General features: G+C 32.3%; 2 protein-coding genes across 3 annotated transcripts in view; both read left to right on the top strand.

Annotated features, from left to right (window-relative positions):
- The first annotated feature begins 1,795 nt into the window (after positions 1-1,795).
- The window catches only part of LOC149773155 (uncharacterized), a 125,326-nt gene continuing 108,253 nt past the window's right edge, over positions 1,796-18,868 (top strand). Inside the window, exons 1-10 of one of the 2 annotated variants that reach the window (XM_089946737.1) lie at positions 1,796-2,045; positions 3,145-3,294; positions 4,211-4,349; positions 5,795-5,967; positions 7,146-7,290; positions 7,942-8,028; positions 8,558-8,654; positions 9,578-9,655; positions 10,030-10,085; positions 10,816-10,893. In XM_089946737.1, coding sequence (XP_089802863.1) covers positions 1,998-2,045; positions 3,145-3,294; positions 4,211-4,349; positions 5,795-5,967; positions 7,146-7,290; positions 7,942-8,028; positions 8,558-8,654; positions 9,578-9,655; positions 10,030-10,085; positions 10,816-10,893 — 1,051 coding nt within the window. In that variant the 5' untranslated portion in view covers positions 1,796-1,997. Of the gene's footprint in view, positions 2,046-3,144; positions 3,295-4,210; positions 4,350-4,376; positions 5,259-5,794; positions 5,968-7,145; positions 7,291-7,941; positions 8,029-8,557; positions 8,655-9,577; positions 9,656-10,029; positions 10,086-10,815; positions 10,894-18,868 lie in introns of those variants that run through there. The other variant, XM_089946738.1, reaches the window with a different exon arrangement.
- LOC149773163 (uncharacterized) lies at positions 12,484-16,580 on the top strand. Its single transcript, XM_089946746.1, has 3 exons — positions 12,484-12,506; positions 12,988-13,065; positions 14,746-16,580. The coding sequence occupies exons 2-3, from the start codon at positions 13,005-13,007 to the stop codon at positions 14,892-14,894; spliced, it is 210 nt and encodes a 69-aa protein (XP_089802872.1). The 5' UTR covers positions 12,484-12,506; positions 12,988-13,004; the 3' UTR covers positions 14,895-16,580.

Here is an 18,868-nt window from a genome sequence, read left to right as displayed (position 1 = left end):
TGTTTAATGCGCAACCGAGAGAGAGAGAGAGAGAGGGAGAGATTGTGTGTATTTGTGCGCATGAGTGAACAAATTAAGAAACCTGTTGTTGTATTTTAATATAACATTTAATGACAATTTAGATGAACAATGAGCGTTGCTATCGACAATCACACACATTCATAGAAATACAGTGCTCGTCTCAGTATTTAAAATACGTGATAATTCTTCAAGCTTAACGTAACTCCATTACGATTGTAAACAATAATCCATAGTTTTAAAGCTTCTGGATACGTTATAAGTTTCATAGCCCAAAATTGTCTCGTTTCTTCAACGTAGTGTTTAGCATCTATTCATATTCTATAATCAGATTAAATATATAATGAAAAGATAATACACTCATGCGACATTTAGCAGGTAGTTTTGACAGCTTGACGTACGAGTGGCGACAAATATCAGTGATCGCTACATAAATACATGTATGCAATGCCTGTTATCTTTCGAAATTCCTTCTAGTAAATCTGACTGTTGTATTGGTCGCCAGCGACAATAAGCATCAAAAAGCTCGTTCATCAAGCCCTGGAATGCAATAATAAGAAATGCAAAAATGAAAATAAAAAATAAAACGTTATATGGATCATTGATACAAAATAATAGAGAGGAAAAAACAAGAATCCGTGCTATGCCACCAGTTATGAACGGAAACGTTTTTTTGGTCATTATCATGCGGGTAATCACCACAACAAATATCATGATTTAAACACAAGAAATTCACGTACCTCTATCAGCATGATTACTCGGAATATGTGATCAACACAATATTTATTATAAACCAATGATTTTAACCAAAGCGATCCACACACTTTTATAAGGATTAATTTGAATATATATTTTTGGTTGATTACTTACATGATAAAGACCAAAACACGTTTCCGTTTCATTCATTCTCACATATTCATTTGTAGAAATGATCCATAAATTTGTTATTATTTTATTGCATTCCAGGGCTTCATTAACTTTATCTCTCTCTCTCTCTCTCTCTCTCTCTCTCTGCGCACTGATGATGCAGTAGTGCAGATTTATCATCCTAAAAAAGAGGGAGTCAGAAAAGAAGTTTATATGTCAGTAATAAAATAAAGGTACCTAAAATTGACATTATGATAGTATCGGTTGAAACGCGATATCAACAATATTAAAATAATACCTCAGTTGGATAGAGTAGATCCAACGGTTGCTGTTGGTTTTATCGATTGTCTCGTTTGTCACAGTTTTGTAAGTTGTTTTTTTTAAACTCTCTCTCTCTCTCTCTCTCTCTGTCTCTCTCTGTCTGTCTGTCTGTCTCTGTCTCTGTCTCTCTCTCTCTCTCTCTCTCTCTCTCTATATATATATATATAGAGAGAGAGAGAGAGAGAGTAGAAAACCAACTTACAATTTTTTATCATGATTAATCTGCACTACTCTCTCTCTCTCTCTCTCTCTATATATATATATATATATATATATATATATATATATAGAGAGAGAGAGAGAGAGAGAGAGAGTAGAAAACCAACTTACAATTTTTTATCATGATTAATCTGCACTACTCTCTCTCTCTCTCTCTCTCTCTCTCTCTCTCTCTCTCTCTATATATATATATATATATATATATATATATATATATATATATCATTATTATTATTATTATTATTAAATAATTCGTGAACCCAACTTTTGGTTTTATTTGACTGTTGACGTATCTTAGTCTTATTAGAGAAAGTGGTCGAGTATGAAATGGCACCCGATACGTCCATTGTTACAGCCTACAAGCCTGGAATTGTTGATATTGTTAAGGCCTTCAAACCGCAACAACGTATATGTTCGTACGATGCAGTATACGTTATGTAGCTACCAAGCCTTAACAATGTTGTTGGAATATTTTCTCTGTTGCGCATGTGCACAATTTCTAAAACTAAAACATCCGGTTGCGGAAGCTGTGCGTAATTAAGTAGTTGAAAGCAGAACGTTGAGAATTTGAAATGGAAAATATGTCGACTGAGACCCATATGACAGCTCATACTATGCTGGTATATTTATCCTAATATTTCCTTAACACACTTGTTACAATATATGAAATTGATTTTTCGCTCACATGTTTAAACCTTGAATAATTCACCACTATCTCACACGGCAAACATCATAGCGATATGACTCAAATTGTTAAAGCAACGTTAAAAATGCCAATCAAACCAATACATACTGCTTGGTCCTAAATTAAAATAATACCCCTCTGATATGAAATACATCTACCATGGTGGTCATCTTGAAAATTGTACAGGTACTCTTAGTGGGTGCATGGAAATAGGTCAGTCCTACATGTAAGACATAGCACACTTTGATTTTGTTTAGGTGCTAGAAACTTGAAAACGGGCCCGTTTCTTTTGTGAGAATTTGAATTTATTAGAGAAAGGGCATCATAGTAAGTAAAGTACGACTAAAACATTATAACTTTGTAGAAAAGCGTCGTTATTTTAGTTGTCAGTTGTGTGAAATATTCCTGAAAATTTTACTTTCATAACGATGTTAGTCGACATCAAAACACACTACACAGCGCGTTAGTTAAAACATAATTATCAGGTATTACAGGTAGGACTAGGTAATAGGTCACATGTCATTTACTAAAAGATTTATAATTTTCTGTTGGTCCTTAGAACTTTTACATCTAATATTTACACGTTATTCATTTTGAAAATCGTTCTATTACAATGGATGTATATGTAGATATGGTGTTTTAACCAAAGATGACCCAAAATTAAAATGGTGCTGATTTGATGAAAATCTGATCACCTCTGGTCCTGTATTTTCAGTTGACAGTACTATCTACATCGTGTTTCCCCTCAAGACTTTTTATTATGCTTGGTTTTTCCTAAATGAAAATGGTACCAATATAGTATCCAATATTGCTACAATTGCAGCTGTTTTGTCAAATTAGTTGATATGTGATTTTCACTGAAAGACTTCTTATCATGTCCTGTTGATTCGGAATGAAATATACCTCTCAGACATTAGACATCTGCTAGGACAGTCATCTTCAGAATCATTTAGCTACTTCCCCTGAATTGGTTGTCCTATTTATATGGTATCAAAACAATGTAATAACTCATAATTTGTTATCATCTGCTGCAGTCAGCATCCAAAAAGCTGCGCCACATCTTTACAGATGAACAACTGCATGCATTGGAAACAGAATGGAATGCAGGATTGACAAGTGTAAAGGATGGCAAAAGAATCGAGAACCTGGCCAACTCTCTGAACCTTACAATGCAACAAGTCAGGGTTAGTTGTTTTAAAGAATTTCCTCTTTCTTGCAAAGTTTTGATATCCAGCAGCTTAATGAATTGCATTTCTTAATAATTTAAAAGCAATACAGTTGGTTATATTAATCAATTACTGTCGTAAGTCAGAGTTGCAGGATATTTCCAGTGTTTGCTTCTCAATTTTCAAATGAAAGTAAAACTTCTCAAAAGTACATTTCTTTTCAATTAATTAAAATCTTTGGCTTTAACATTTCTTTAGGTTTCTTGATCTCTATTTCACCTTAGAAATGAATGTTCTCAGTTGTTTTCATATTCAGTTTTTTTTTTGGGGGGGGGGCTGCAGAAGTAAATGTATTCAATAGTTTGTAAATCATTTAAATACATCCGTTCTTTGAAATTATGATTTTATTGCATCTTTGAATATATTTTAGTCTGCCTAAAAACCATATGCTAGCCACATGCTTTGCAATTTGGTTTTTGGAGGTTGGTACAAAATGGATTGCCCATTGTCAAGGATCGTAGGGGGCCCCGAATGGCTGAGTGGTCTAAAGTGCTTTCATTACGAATCACTGCCATCTCACCTCAGTTTGTGTGGGTTCGAGTCTCGGATTCAACAAATGTGGGTATGTGAGAAGCTTGCCAGTAGCTTCTCGTGGGTCAGTGGTTGTTTCTGGGGTTTTCCAAGGTTCTTCCTCCACCATTAATACTTGACGCCATGTATAGCCTATCATGTGTTGAAAAATGGCATTAAACCCCACAACAACAGCAACAACAAAAAAATCAAGGATCATTATTCTCAAGGACAGATTATACAGGAAACAAACATGATGAAATAGAGTGCAGCAGGTCAGTGGAAGCTCGCATTATCTAGGATGAATTTAATAATGTTGATGACACAATGAATAGCATACAGTCTGGTTATTTATTATTTTCAGGACTGGATTGGAAATAAGCGGCAAAAACAGAAACACAGCATTCAGCAGCCTGCTGTCTCAAGCTCTGCTTCCAAGCCAGAACCAATACAGTTGAAAGGGCCTAGTGCATACAATATATTTTGCAAGGGAAAATCACTTGGTAGGCTAAATATGTTATTGGTCACAAACTTTTTTATTGCTCTGTGCAGTTTTGATAAAGCCAGTCCTGTACCACACTATTTCCAAAAATGGAAGAAAAAGGAAATTTATTTTCATTCTCTTTGAAAGTGTTGCTTTGTTTTTAACAGATTCTAACAAAAGAATGTTTAGGTCTTTGTCCTACTCTGTATAAAACCATGTTTTATCGGAATTCATATAATAGCGGATGTGCTATAGCGGGGTAAAACTGTATATATTGACTTATGCTGACATCATTTGCTTAATTATTCTGCATAAACTTAGATTTTCTCTGATATCTTACCATGTGCCCACTTGGTAATGTTACATTGAATAATCCTGTCTGTCCGTCAGTTTGCCCATATGCAGATCATTTATTTACTTCTTGTAAACTTATTAGTACACTGGTAGTGAGATAGTGATCATCTTTAGGTGATGTTTCATTAAGATGTGTGTGTGTGTGTGTGTGTGTGTGTGTGTTACATCTTATGACACCTCAGCACAATAGTGGCTATGCAGTGGCAACTAAAGGTACATTTAACATGCTCTAACAGTGAATTTGCACATAAGTTTAGGAAGACAAACCATTCAAAATATGAACATTATTATCAACAATATAAAATATAAATCGTAAAGATGTTAAATTCTGTCAAATGTATATGAAATAAAAAATAAAGGTCATTAGTTGTGTGTTGAGAACACTCTTATTGGGTTATTGACAAATTTAGAAAGCAAATGAATTGTATTGTACAGAAATTACTACAAATGCATCAGTGTTGAATGGCTTCATTTTGCAAATATTATATAATGAAGGAGTCTCATAAATCTATTACTCTTGTTATGTTACTAATTTTTATTTATTTTCAGTCTGTACTTTTAAGATGTCAGAGAGGTAAAATAACTTTGATTTAGTGATATATACACTCTGGTAATGGTGTTAATGGCTGTTTGTTTTGTATGAATGTAATTTAAAACTCTATTTTCTGATCACTTTGCTTTTTGTCTTGTTTTTGATGCTGCAACATAGTGAGTGTGTGGAAAGTACTGCTTTACCTGTTTCTTCTGGCATGTTCTGTTATTAATTTACTATTCAGGTATTATTGCTTACATTTTCTCTAGCCTTGTGTATGCACATGTATAACCAGACTCATTAATCTCTTTGCAGTATACTCTGAGCAATTTTTTTATAAAATGCACCTTTAAATTATATTCACATATATGTGTAACTGTATGCTAATGGTGTTTGAAAAATAATGACACTGTTATTCTTAATACATATTAATATCTAGATGGTAAAGTGAATTTTGTTTATTATTATTGTAAACTTCAATTTATATGCCTATATCACTTTTGAATTATTTTTTGTGGTTAGTTTTGTTTATGAAAGTAACGGAATTCTTTTATATTATTATCTATATTTGTTTAAAGAGCCATCATCCTCAGGAACTACTTTTGTTCAGTGGGCAAATGAATGGAAGCATCTGCCTGCTTCAGAAAAGGTCCAATATCAGCAAACTGCTGAGGAACAGAGGCAAAATTTGTCAACATCTGTGGGCACCCCAAAATTCATAAGGCACCACCTAAAACTGATCAGTCAGTCGGTAAGTCATGTTTCTTGATTCAGTATGAAGTTATGTCTGTTCAGTTAACATGAAGTCATGTATGAGGTCATCTTTCAGATCCTATGAATACTTCAACCTGGAGGAAGAGAACCTGCATCTAACAAACATTGATTTATAAAATGTACTACTGTAGTGTTTCAGGTAACAATGTAAATATTATAGATTCCTTCATTTCTATTTTTAATAAAATGCAGTTTTAAACAAGCTAATTTCACTGATGATTAGACTTGAGGTTCATTTAGAACTGATTTGTTTAAATACTTTTTACTCATTAGTTTTCATTTTTATTTTGATGCTGAGGTTGTCATTATTTTGTAAATCTTTGTTTGCCATTTAGTTGGCAGAGTTTGCTTGCTAATACATTTTCTCCCATTTTTTCGGCCTCTCCATTTCTTTCTTTCTTTTACTTGTCTGTGATTTCTTTCTTTCTTTTACTTGTCTGTGCTTTTACTTTGGTTTTTAGCACTACTGGTCATATCAGAAAGGAAAAGAGCTTAGATGGCTGGTCATATCAACATTGTGCTTTCACCAAAAGACTTCGTATACTGTCTTATTGGTCCAAAATTAAAATGGTGCTGTTATTGAGTCCAATATTTCTACAATGATATCTTGTCAGTCCTACTTTTAAATAGAAAGTAATTTGAACATGGAGGGTTTCATATTAACGGTTGGTAATGTGTCAGGTTGGTACTAATGATAATGATGCAAACTAGTTCTCAATCTGTCCACAGTGGAGGCCATATGGATGGCTATATCAGTATGGGGATTTCACCAAAAGACCTCTTTTGCTAACTACATAATCCTGAAAATGCAGATTTTGCCAGTGGTACATCATATATGGCTGGCTTGATGGCTGTCTTGAAATCTTGTTGTCCTCATTCCCCTTTAATGACTGGTAATATTGAAATGTGGGCTTTTCGCCAGAAGACTTTTAATATCTGCTTGGCCTAAATGGAAATGATGTCAATCTGAAATCCAAAGTGTTCACAGCAGCTAATTTGATAATCTTCTTAGCACTTAATAACAGTAACACCAGAGATAGTTTCAAGACTTCACAGTTAATAGAAAGAAATGGTTTTATCTTGAATTCCTGAAAATTCTATTTGCCCAGTAAAGCATCATTTTTTTTGAGGGACTTTGTTATCATGTATTTTCAGTGTGAAGCTCTTAATGACATGGGTGTAAATATTGGTGGTCTGTTTACTGACAGTACTAGACGTGTTGGTGTATTCGGTAACACAAGGGCCTACCAGTTTTTTCAGACTGTTGAATGGAAAGATCAGTTCGTAACCAGCATGATGGGTTTGTATAACTAATCAGTTTTATATCATTTTATGACAATTTTTCAGTGGCAGAAAATATTTGTTTCTAGGCAAGTATTACATTACATTGTTAGCTTTTAGGCAGATTAATAGTGTCATGATCATTTGGCCAAAATTGCATTATATGTAATAAATTTGTCAATTAGTTTAAATATATTAATACATAGCTGCTTTATTTACTGGCTTGTATATTTGAATTTGTTATGTTCAAGATGGTGTCCACTACTTTTAGACTAGGTCCAGATATTGTTTGAAATGCTACTAGGTTCAAAAGGGAAAGTGACACTCTTTTTTTGAAAGCTTTTTTTATACATGTAATTGCCAGAAAATAAACATAGATTACACTGGGTTATACATTCACATGTGAACAAAATTAATTAAGAATGGTAAAGAAACAAATCAACATATACAACAGGAATTTGGCTAGCATATTTTGTATTTATATGTAACTGAGTTTTTCTGCCAATTACAGTATTGTACAAAATTATTTTATACATTGGATTTAAGATCCATGTCCATTCATTTTTTATGGCATTTTGTTTGTCAAATCATATGAAGGTTTTTAAAATCTTGAATGACATGAATATTTATTGTTTGAATATGCAATTTAGGCTTCAGTTTAATTTTTTAGATTCACAGACAAGTTTATCACCAGCGGTTGATGAAATCAAGAAAAAATATGTGTCACAAGTGCGACAGATCTTTAATGACTGCTGGGGTAATATTTGTTACAAATTTCATTTTTGTCATCACTTACATTTATTTAGATAAAGAGAAAGAAATATGAATGTCTTCTATAGTAATGGTCATCATTTGTATGGCAGGGAAAATTTATGTTTACTGAACTGTCAGTTAACCATGATAGCATTCTCTCCATCTTCAGTAATATGTATCCTTGTATCCTCCATGTTTGCAATTGAAAAACCCATTCAGTTTATCTTCATGAATTGTTCAACTGCCAAATGTCATGTCATGTTTCAATTTTCTAATATGTTTGATGCATGGTAAATGAATGTTTATCTTACATTCACAAAATGTGTGTTATCAAGGTATGACTGATGAATGTTAAATCCATTACTCACATTAAGATGAAGTCTTCAAGTAAAAAAACCTTTTATTATAGGTAATAAATATTTATTAAATGTAATTATAAGTTTCAACATCTGAAATTTCATTGTACAACTTAATGCTTTACTTACAATTACTATGAACAAATGTCTGTCATTAAGTGACAATATCTTTTTCAGCCAAGACAACAGGAAAGAATAAAGTGCCATACAAGACAATAAAAGATAACTTGTATCAGGTAGAGATTAAGAACTTGCCTAATGGTGTTAAATTTAGGTAAGTGCTCTTTCTTCTTTTCTCTGTAGACTTTATAATCATTATGAGTAATATATTGCCTTGTTGATATCATGTATCAAATTATGTTGCCATGTATTAGGTGCTGCATTAGGTTCAGATGCTGATGTGATGTATCAAGTTATATTAGGTACTTTATGATGCTGATACTATGTATCAAGTTTTTGCCATCTTTTGAGTTTTGTAAAAAACTAATGCAACATTGGATAAAACAAATGCACATAGAAAAAGCACAGAATACACTAATTCCACCAATGTGTATAACAGCAACATTGGTTAATGGTTACATTCAGGTTTATGCATATGGTAAAAGTCCCAGATCCAGGGATGGCTGGCTGTGTTATACTTGTAATGTAGTATAAAGAAGGAGTTCATTTCATAATGTATGCACCCTTAACTGCACTCTTACAGTGACCCTCAAGCAGAGAGGTCATCTCTGTATCAAGGTGGATATCAATGATATAATTCCTTTGAATTTCTTATTAGTTTGATTTTTTCATGTATGTAATGGGATAAAAGGACATGGCATCACAATCCATTCTTTATTTTAAGATAAAAAGTTACAGCATAAAGATTATTTGTTAAAAAATTGCAAAATCATTTGGGAAGGGAAAAAGCAAGAATAAACACATAATCCTTCAAAAGAACTATGGTACCTTAAGAAGTATAAAATCTTTGTAAAAATATTATTTTATTGTATGAATGACTAGTAAACCCTTCATATTACAGAATCGGAAAATCAGAAGAGATCCACTCAGCTTTTGATTAAGTATTGTACATTATTCACTAGCCTTGAATGCAAGACATCCTGCAAAATTCTTGTTCATTGAAGTAATTGTATGTTCATGAATTGTTTTTTAACTATCCAAGATTGTGTCTCAGTTGTATTTTTTTGTGTGTGCCAGGGACCCAAGCTGTATGGGCCTTCCAACTCTAAAAGAAATAATTAATGCAAGAGACAGTTTGGAATTCTCCGTCACAAGGTACTTGGCCATTGAAACTACCCTAAAATGATCAAAGTCAGAGAGTTGCAATCTAAAGAAACAATTTAAGGTTACATGTGGACAGGACATCATAAATTTGTAATCCACTCTGCAGTGGGACAAACTGAGAATCAAAAATAAATCTCTGCCAAGCAGAGAAGCATAGTGTTTGTTGTTTTGGTTTATAAGCTGTCTATACAGTGAAGATTTTATGCCCATTAATTATACAGTTTAAATACATATATATGTATAGTGTGTTTCTTATCATTTTAGATTGTGTTTTTGTTTGTTTTTTATTTTAAAAGGTTTTACTTTAGCTTACAAAATGTCTGTTAGGGTTAGTTATTCACTTCTTTATAATTTCTTTTTTAAAGGACAAGTAAAGTAGCCACAAGAACATCATCAGATGAGCCTTGCCATCTGAATCAAGGTAATTTATATTATGACATATCTTTTGGTGTGTTCGCAGCATGAAAAGGCTGATCTGTGAATATATATGCCTTGGATTATTATGCATTTATATTAGAATTCATACACTTAACCAAGTTAAGCAGTAATATATGTACCTAATATCATGATAATGGTAGATTGCTTACTCAGTGATGATCAGTTCTAACGGCCATCTGATTACATTTATCTTTTACTTGTACATGCATTTGAAGCTTTTTTTGGACATATCCAACACAGATGCAGGATTTTTGTTATGTTTGTATTCATATAAAGATTTACTGACCAGATTTTGAAGCAGCTAAAAGCTGTAAATTAAATGTGTACAGCATGTTCATATGCATAACAAAGTAATATGTTATTTAGGCCCTTGCATTTCTTTATCCATTTTGGCATATTTTTAAATTAAGCATTATTTGATGAAAACCATTTTGGTATAGTTTTCTCAGAAACTAATTTAGTTATGCATTTGGATTTTAGTAGTCCTCTTTATATTGACAGCCAACTTAATCAGATTTATAAGCTTTTTTACTTGTATTCTGAATCGTTGGGGGGAGGGTGCATTTTGGTCTTGGAATTAGGCCATCTTTATATGTTGCACAATCCTTGTGTGACAGAATTTACGTGGTGGTAGTGGAATGTTGATGACAAAATAGTGAAAGAAGCATCACTTAATTGCATGAGGAAACTTAACAAATTTTGTTTTCTTGCAGAACAGGTTGAAATTCCAAATGCAATTAAAGATTCACTGGAAGATGAGGGAAACCAAACTGCCTTTGTTCCCAATCTAGGTACTTTCTTAAGAATGGTCATTTCATTTTTACCTTCCCATTGCATTTTATTTTCTACTGGCCATTCATCTATAATTCGTTAGGTGGGTAGCTCTCAGCCAAACTGAGATTAGTAGGCATGTTTCTATACATATGTAGATGATGAGTTTATCATTGCATTGGAATGACTCTGCCTTCTTTCTTTTGGACTTGCATGCAATACATTTTGGCTGCGTTTTTTTAAATAAAAAATCTTGTTACTCATGTAGTATGCTTAATAGCAGTTCTTTTAACAAGTTATTTCCTTGCACATTTTCTTTTTTAAAAAGCAGTATCACTTAATAACATCAGAAAACTTAATGAAATTTGTTTTACTTCAGATCATAATGGTGTTCCAAATGTAATGCAAGAGTCACTGGAAGATAAGGGAAAGCAAAAGGCCTTTGTTCCCAATCCAGGTACTCTCCTGACAAAGGTCTCATTTCATTTTTATGCTCCCATTGCATTGTATATATCTGCTACTGGCTAATCATCCATCACTTGTTTGCTGTGTAGCTCTTGGCTAAATTGAAATTAATATGCATGTTTATATGCATATGTAGACGGTATAATGAGTTTATCATTGTATTATAACGACTCTTTCTTTTGGACTAACATGCAATACATTTTAGCTGCATTCTTTCTATGAACAGCCCAGTTGTTTAATAATTGTTATTTCAATAAGTTCTTTATTGGCACAAACATTTTTTTAAAGTCTCAGTCTGTCTGACATTCTCGAGATTGCTTTTTTAATAATTACAGTAATGATTTCAATTCAGAATTATTGATAAATATATGCATGTCCCTGATGCAGTATGTATATTCATTTTTTAAGATAATCATTCAACCACATCATCACAATAGGGCTAGATATTCATGCTCCAAATTTTGGTTATACCCAGCACAAAAATTTGGTGTCATTGAATTAAAAACAACATTATAACAGGTTTCTCTTAAGCCAGAAACAACATCAGATGTATGTGTATGTGTGATTTAGATTTTTAATGTTGCTTTAATAATCTGAGTCATATCTCGGTGATGTCTGCAGTGTGACAGTTTTTTTGATCCAGCACTGGGGCATCATGCTGCAGACATGTGGCATCATTTCCCACTAAGTGACATTATCTTAACACCAGGCCAACCAGTCCTAAAACTACCCTCTTAGTGCTCCACACCAAGCAAGGCAGCTGCTAGTACCATTTTTATAAGTCTTTCTTAGGACTTAGCTGGTGTTCAAACCCATGACATCCGTCATCCAAGACAGACGCTCTAACCACTGGGCCACGGGAGCAGTCCAACATCAAGTCAAGTTAAAAAACAATGTATCAATAACAAAGTTAAAATCCAATGCAATGGGAACCATATGTATATTATATAATGGCCAACATTATCATGAGGTCATTTTATTTTATTTTATCAAAGAGGGTAAAATGTCTGTTTTGATTGCCATTTGGAATTGAAACAACTTTTGGGCAAGCAAGAAAACATTCTTTATCTGTTTTTCACTTTCCAGTGTGAGATGGAGAAATAGAACCATCACTGTGTCTGTCCAAAAACAATTTCATTTCCAGAGCAAAACTCTTAAACCATTCTAGGTACAGTATTTCAGACAGACGTGGTACACTTATCAACCAAGCTGTGTACACTTCCTATTGATACTGCATTCATTATATTCTGTTACCATGGAAATATAGTGTAACATAAGTAGTATATAACTTGTGAGTATGCAGATTGAGCGATGATGCAGCGTGCTTTCAGTTGGATTCTTAAAATAAATTGGGAAAGTGCAATATGTCATCTTTAGGTTATTCTTTATTGCTGTTATGCCACCTTATGCAGGTGAAATTAAGTGTTAATACAGAGACCCCTGTATTGTCTTCACTATTGTAAATGTTGAATACATTTGCTCCATTGTTTGTAAAAGTAACAAAATGTTTTCTTTATTCTTACACTAGAGAAATCAAATCATGATTTTCTCTAAGTTTCAACAATTTTTATAACAAAAATAAAGCAGTTCATTGTTTTACTGTCTGATAATGGTTTTGTACTTGATTCAGTTTTAAAATTTATTTACAGTTGAAGCTGAGCTTTTGATGGACCTCACTGATTCAGAGGATACAAATTCAGTGTTAGAGGTTATGGAACCCTCAACATGTAAGAATTGCTTTAGGAGTGTATATTAACCTCTTGTAATAAGTGTACACAATTTTTATCTCTTATGTCATATATAACTGATAAATGCTTATGCAATAACTTGTTATCTGTCCAGCCATTAGTGCTAATTTGTTATTGCTTCTTCTCCTAAAAACTGGAAGGGTTGCTGAAACTGTACACTTATTTGTTGCAAGGTCTAGTTTGCCCTTCAGACATGCATGTAATATGGCTGCCATGGCAACAACCTTGAGAATCTTATTGATATGCCTTCTCAACAGCATGAGCAGTTTTCTGGAACATGCATTCTTCTCCAACCAGTTTATTATTTTATTTTAATCATTCTGATCTTATTGAAAATATTATCAGTGCTGGACAAAGAATTTTTTAAGTGTTAGAAGCGGACCTAAAAAAAAACATGAAAAACCTAAATTTTCATTTGACCTTAGAAACCTAACAAAATCACAAAGAAACTGTAGGAAACCTAAATAGATAATATAAACCTAAAATTTTTTTTTTAAACCTGAAAAATATTTTTAAAACTTTGAAGAAAAAAACTTAATAATAACCAAAAAATTTCAAATTCAACTTCACTTCTAACCCTGTTATTATTATATTTGTTAAGTTATTTAAAATTGCATTCAGGTTGTGGAAGTTATGATTTTTATGTGTTATATAGTAATATTGTGTGCTATTTTTGCTATGAAACTACACCTATTCATTCAAAAAATACCCATTGGTCTTAAATTTCTAAACTGTACTCCTCTGACATCCAGTACAGCTGCCATGGTGGCCATCTTGAAAATCTTTTCACCTTCCCAGTTACTGTTATTTGTGATATTAAAGGCAGTTAAGACATATTCCTTGCATCCAGTAACTCCTCAGATATTTGGAAAATGAATTGTTCTCTTGTTATTACATATTTTTTTAATTTAACCCTGAGATCTTCTTCTTAATATTTCCAGTGATTGACAAATTATTTTTTTATTATAAATGACAGTTTATTGAAAATTGAATTATAATTTTGTAAGCTATTAAGATTTGCATATGTTGTATGTTAATATAGTATGCATTTCTTGTGATCAGTGAAATTATGTTGCAAAATTTGTGAAGTGCACAGTATAATGTATAACAGTGAGAAATCAAAGAGCAAATTGGCCTTGAACATGTTGTAAAGAAATTATTCTCATTTGTAAACAATAACTGATTTGAAATAGAATTGTTAGCTGCATTAAGCTTACTTACTTTGTTCTGAATTAGTGCTGTATGTATTAAATCTTTATTTCCAGTATGTATGTATGTATGCATGCATGCATGCATGTATGTTTGTATGTATGTATGTATGTATGTACGCATCTTTGTATGTATGTATATATGTATGAATATATGTATGTATGTATGTATGTACACATCTATGTATGTATGTATGTATGTATGTACGCATCTTTGTATGTATGTATGTATGCATATTTGTATTAGGGTATAGTATCATGTCCAAACAATAATGCCTTTATGGTGCCAATTAAATTAAAGTTTTAAAAAATTGTATCAGTCTATCTTATGAAAAAGTATAGGATTTAACTGTTCTTGAAATTAAATTATAGTGCCACACTCATGCTTATTGTGTCTACTGATTAACAGGAATACAATAAGAAAATAAATATCTAAATTTTTTAATTTCAGCTGATTGGTTTGAGGTGGAGAAGATACTGAAAACAAAAAAAAAAGGAAAAGGCAAACAATATCTCATTAAGTGGAAGGGATATGAGAAGCCAACCTGGGAACCAGAACACAATATTAGAAAACCCAAAAAATTACAAGAAAAGGATTAACATCAATACATATACTATACCACTTTCCTTCAGTGTGAATATCATTTCTTATCATCAAACCAGTTATCATATTTACCATAAATATTCAGAGACAGCTTTATTATCTACCTATTCATTTGTTATATAGGTACAAATTAGTACTACTTCAAGCCAATTTTACTATAATTCTGGATTGATCGGACTGTGTAAAGATAGGGCTTAATATTTTAAAAAAACACAAGATAATTTATTACATTTGTATTTTTATCACCCATGAGCTGGATTTAGTTGGTACTTATTTGTTCAAGTTTTGACATTGTTTCTCGATGCAACGATTGCAGTCTGATGATTTTTTCCTAATATTTATTTCTTGTACATATGTATATATTTTGCCAATGTAATACTCAAATGATAAGAGTATATGCTTAGATCCTAAATAATTGTTATGTCCATAGCGTCTTTTTGATAACTAAATTGAATGACTTCATATTTTTCCTACATTATGATTTCAAACATTCAATGGCAGAACAGAAACACACTTGCAGATGTCAACACGCTGCTCCATCACTGCTGAAATTTAATGTACTTCATGTACAGTTGGCACATAAATCCAGTCCATATTTCGTAGGTATGACAAAAATACCAAAATCTTTTCATTACAGATCAAATGGGAAAGTTGTTGTAATGCACATTCATTCACAATATGACTACAAATTTAAATTTTAAGTAGATCAAAATGCCATTTTCTTTCAGAAGGTATGTGTAGCACGTGAAATTTCAAATTTATCTGGGTGGATTTAAGTGGGCATTAGTAATGTTGTGTACTGATGAATATTTGCTTGTGTATTTAGTTTTTTGAAATGCGGCGTACATTCAATTACTTTGTTTCATGTAGTGTATTTTTGTTTATGTAATTAAGCCTTAGGTAGAATAAGAAAATTAGCATATAATAAAAAGGTTACTTCATTTGTATAGGAAAATATGAACTCGTTTTGTCGGATGGATATACTGCACTCTCAAGTGAAGTAACCTATAACTGTTAACTTGCTAGCTTAATCAAAAATGTATCTTGCCTGTAATATTGTGTATTCAGAATATGAACTACACAAAGTGGACATTGAAAGTAGCCAAATTTCTGCTAGGTGACAATATTACAGCTATCAAAATGCAGCCAGTACTGACATATAGTCATTTAAAAGCCTTTTTAGAAAGCCTACCAGTATATTGTGAGGCAGATTAATGTCAGTTGCAACAGAAGTTGTTGAATATGTGTCAATATCTTGGAGGACTCTATAAAAGATTCACCATGTAAAGTTGAGAAAACTGTTATTTATATCCATCTTGGCACAGAATCTTAATGTCACTTTTGTGAGGGAGAGGGGTGATTGGATTTTTATTTTAAAAAAATGATATTTTAAGTTTGCGAAAAAAGATGTTGCTTTCCATTAATAAATTTCTCATTCAGGAAAAATGTTGCTTAGAAAATGCATTTTGATTTTGGATCGTGGACACACTTTGCAACTTTTTCTTTTTTCTTAGAAGTCACTTTGCATATTAAACTTTAACTGGTGTTTAAGCAATAATCAGTTTAATCTTTGCTAGATGCTTCAGTATTATAGTTCATTGCTGAAAAAACAAATTTATTTTGCATTTGTATTGAATTTGTCACAAGTGAATGCACATATTGAATAAAATGATGAAACTGGATTAAGTTTTGTTTTTACAATGTTTTTGTTTTTCATGCCTTGTTGTCTTGCCTGCTTTAAAGAGAGTATGACTTAGATAAGGCAGACTTTTTTCTGAATGCTTATAATTCTCATACATTTGGGTTGATAACTCTCATACTGTGGAATCAGGTAAGACCTTTAATAGCCATTCACCTCTACTCTTCCTCTGACTCTGTCAGTGATAAGGCCATTTGAACATCTTGATTAAATAGGAAATTTTGGACTTAGTGATATTAAATTCTGAAAGTGTTGAAGGATTTGGATCTTCAACTGTGTGTGATATCAAAATTATCCTTTTGGCAACTGTCAGTGAGAGACTGAAAAATGCGAAAATTAGTAAGAGGTGGTCAAATATTTTTGGATCAGGTATTTTTCAGTTTCATTATGATTTATTATCAAATGAGCTTAAACAGTACATGGAATATGGTGAAAAATGATTACGGTAAATTAAAGATCGTTACTTTCTAAAGTACCTAAAATTCACACAATCTTATCACAAAATAAAGTTTTTCTGTACTGAAATTAGAAAACAAAATAAGGAATGATGCTGTTCAAAATACTACAGGCCATGCATTTATGTATTTCTAGTCTAGTCTTTCGTTGTATGCACAGACTAATAAATGCTGAACTCTCCAGCGAGGTATGTGGTAACAATTTTTCTTATCAACCTAACAGTGGACACCCAACATTCATGAATTTACATTATTTCTACAGTACCATTCAAGTCAATGCACTTCAACCCTACCTTGTAACATCAGACATGGTCATGGTAATTTAAATATCCTATTTAAGACTTTGGTTAAAAAAATTCTACCTGGTCATAAGCACCAGATCCAAAGAGGGTATCTATCATCCTAGGAGTGGTATAATGTTCATCATGTGAGCAATAAAACTGACTCGTCATAATGTATAACAAAGTATGTTTCGATAAGGCTGTTTCATTAAACATGAACATATTTTAATGTGCTGTGCAAATAAATGTCAAGACAACCAAATATTTTGATTTGGCACAAAATAACTTCAAAATCTTAAAATAGTTAAACTGATGCTTTGATCCAAAATTAGAGAGAATTCTGAAAGACTTGTTGGGGCATTTAGTAGTTTTGTATGGGGCAGTATATACACAAATGTACATGAGAGTTCCTCTGTAAATGTTGCTGCAAGGAATCATATTAAAAATGGTATCATTTTAAAGATAAATAGGTATAGTCTACTCTGCTTTGCATAAAATATATGCTTTGGCAAATATTTCTGAATTTGGATTTGATACTTATGCAACTGAGGTTAATGAAAACCCATGCTGAGCATCCCAAAACATTTGACAAAAGGTCATGATATTAAAATCATCGGAACATTCTTCCTTATTGCCAGGATAAAGTTTAGTTCTACTTATTATGACTAATAAACGATAATAGAAAATAACTGCTGATTTGCCTGTATAATTTCAATATGATAATACATGCAGCATTGTAACAGACAATTCTGTATACTTGCAGCGAACCTATGAACGGACATACCACGTTAGCTTGCATGAGGTTTTGGCAACAACTGCAGCAAGTGGTTCTCCACTTGGCACTATCTGTGCTGGAGTTTTGAGCAACCTGCTCTGTCGGACTATTGGCCACTTGTTAGTAATTACTACAATTATTTTGATCCACCTTTGTATCTGGTTAAGTTAAATTAATCTACTATTGTCCTAAAGCATTAAATCCTTCAGAACACTCACCTTTTTAGTAGTAATCCCTGTCAGAACCTAACACCTGTTTATCCATCGGTAAAAATTTTCAGACAGATGCCACCCCCCCCATTTAAAAAAAATATAAAAAGTATTTTAAGTTTGTGTTTCTCCTTCAGATGTTGTATGTTCTACTTATAAAGAATTTTGTATGAAAAAATTTGAGTTTTTGATGGGTTATTTATTTTTCCCTAGTGTTTATCTAAAGGGTTGTCCATCCGAGCCTTGTAATTTTTGTGACCTTTGCTAGAGGTCTCCTAATTCTCAGTGTTTGCTATTGTGTGTATGCTATATTTTCTGTATGTTTGAGACAGCAAGTATAAATCAATTTTTTTTTATATTCCCCCCCCCCCCCCGTTTGTCTTATTTTAATTCTTTGAATTTAAAATCCATTACAATATATTTTTTAAAATTATATTCCGTTTATTTTCAATTTAGAATTTTGGCGATCGGAACTGTGTGATATATTAGGTTATGGAAAAAAAAATTCTATTGTTTTATTCGAGTGGTAATATGTGTCGTTCTTCTCAATA

The sequence above is a fragment of the Sinohyriopsis cumingii genome, unplaced genomic scaffold (assembly GCF_028554795.1).
Source record: "Sinohyriopsis cumingii isolate HCF-2022 unplaced genomic scaffold, ASM2855479v2 utg000873l, whole genome shotgun sequence".
Lineage (NCBI taxonomy): Eukaryota > Metazoa > Mollusca > Bivalvia > Unionida > Unionidae > Sinohyriopsis > Sinohyriopsis cumingii.
This window is presented reverse-complemented; position numbering and strand designations above follow the sequence as displayed.

Bases quoted from the DNA above. Each gene is read 5' to 3' on its own strand.
- LOC149773163 (XM_089946746.1), top strand. From the start codon at position 13,005: ATGGACCTCACTGATTCAGAGGATACAAATTCAGTGTTAGAGGTTATG. The intron at 13,066-14,745 runs GTAAGAATTGCT...TTTTAATTTCAG, and splicing joins GGTTATGGAACCCTCAACAT to CTGATTGGTTTGAGGTGGAG.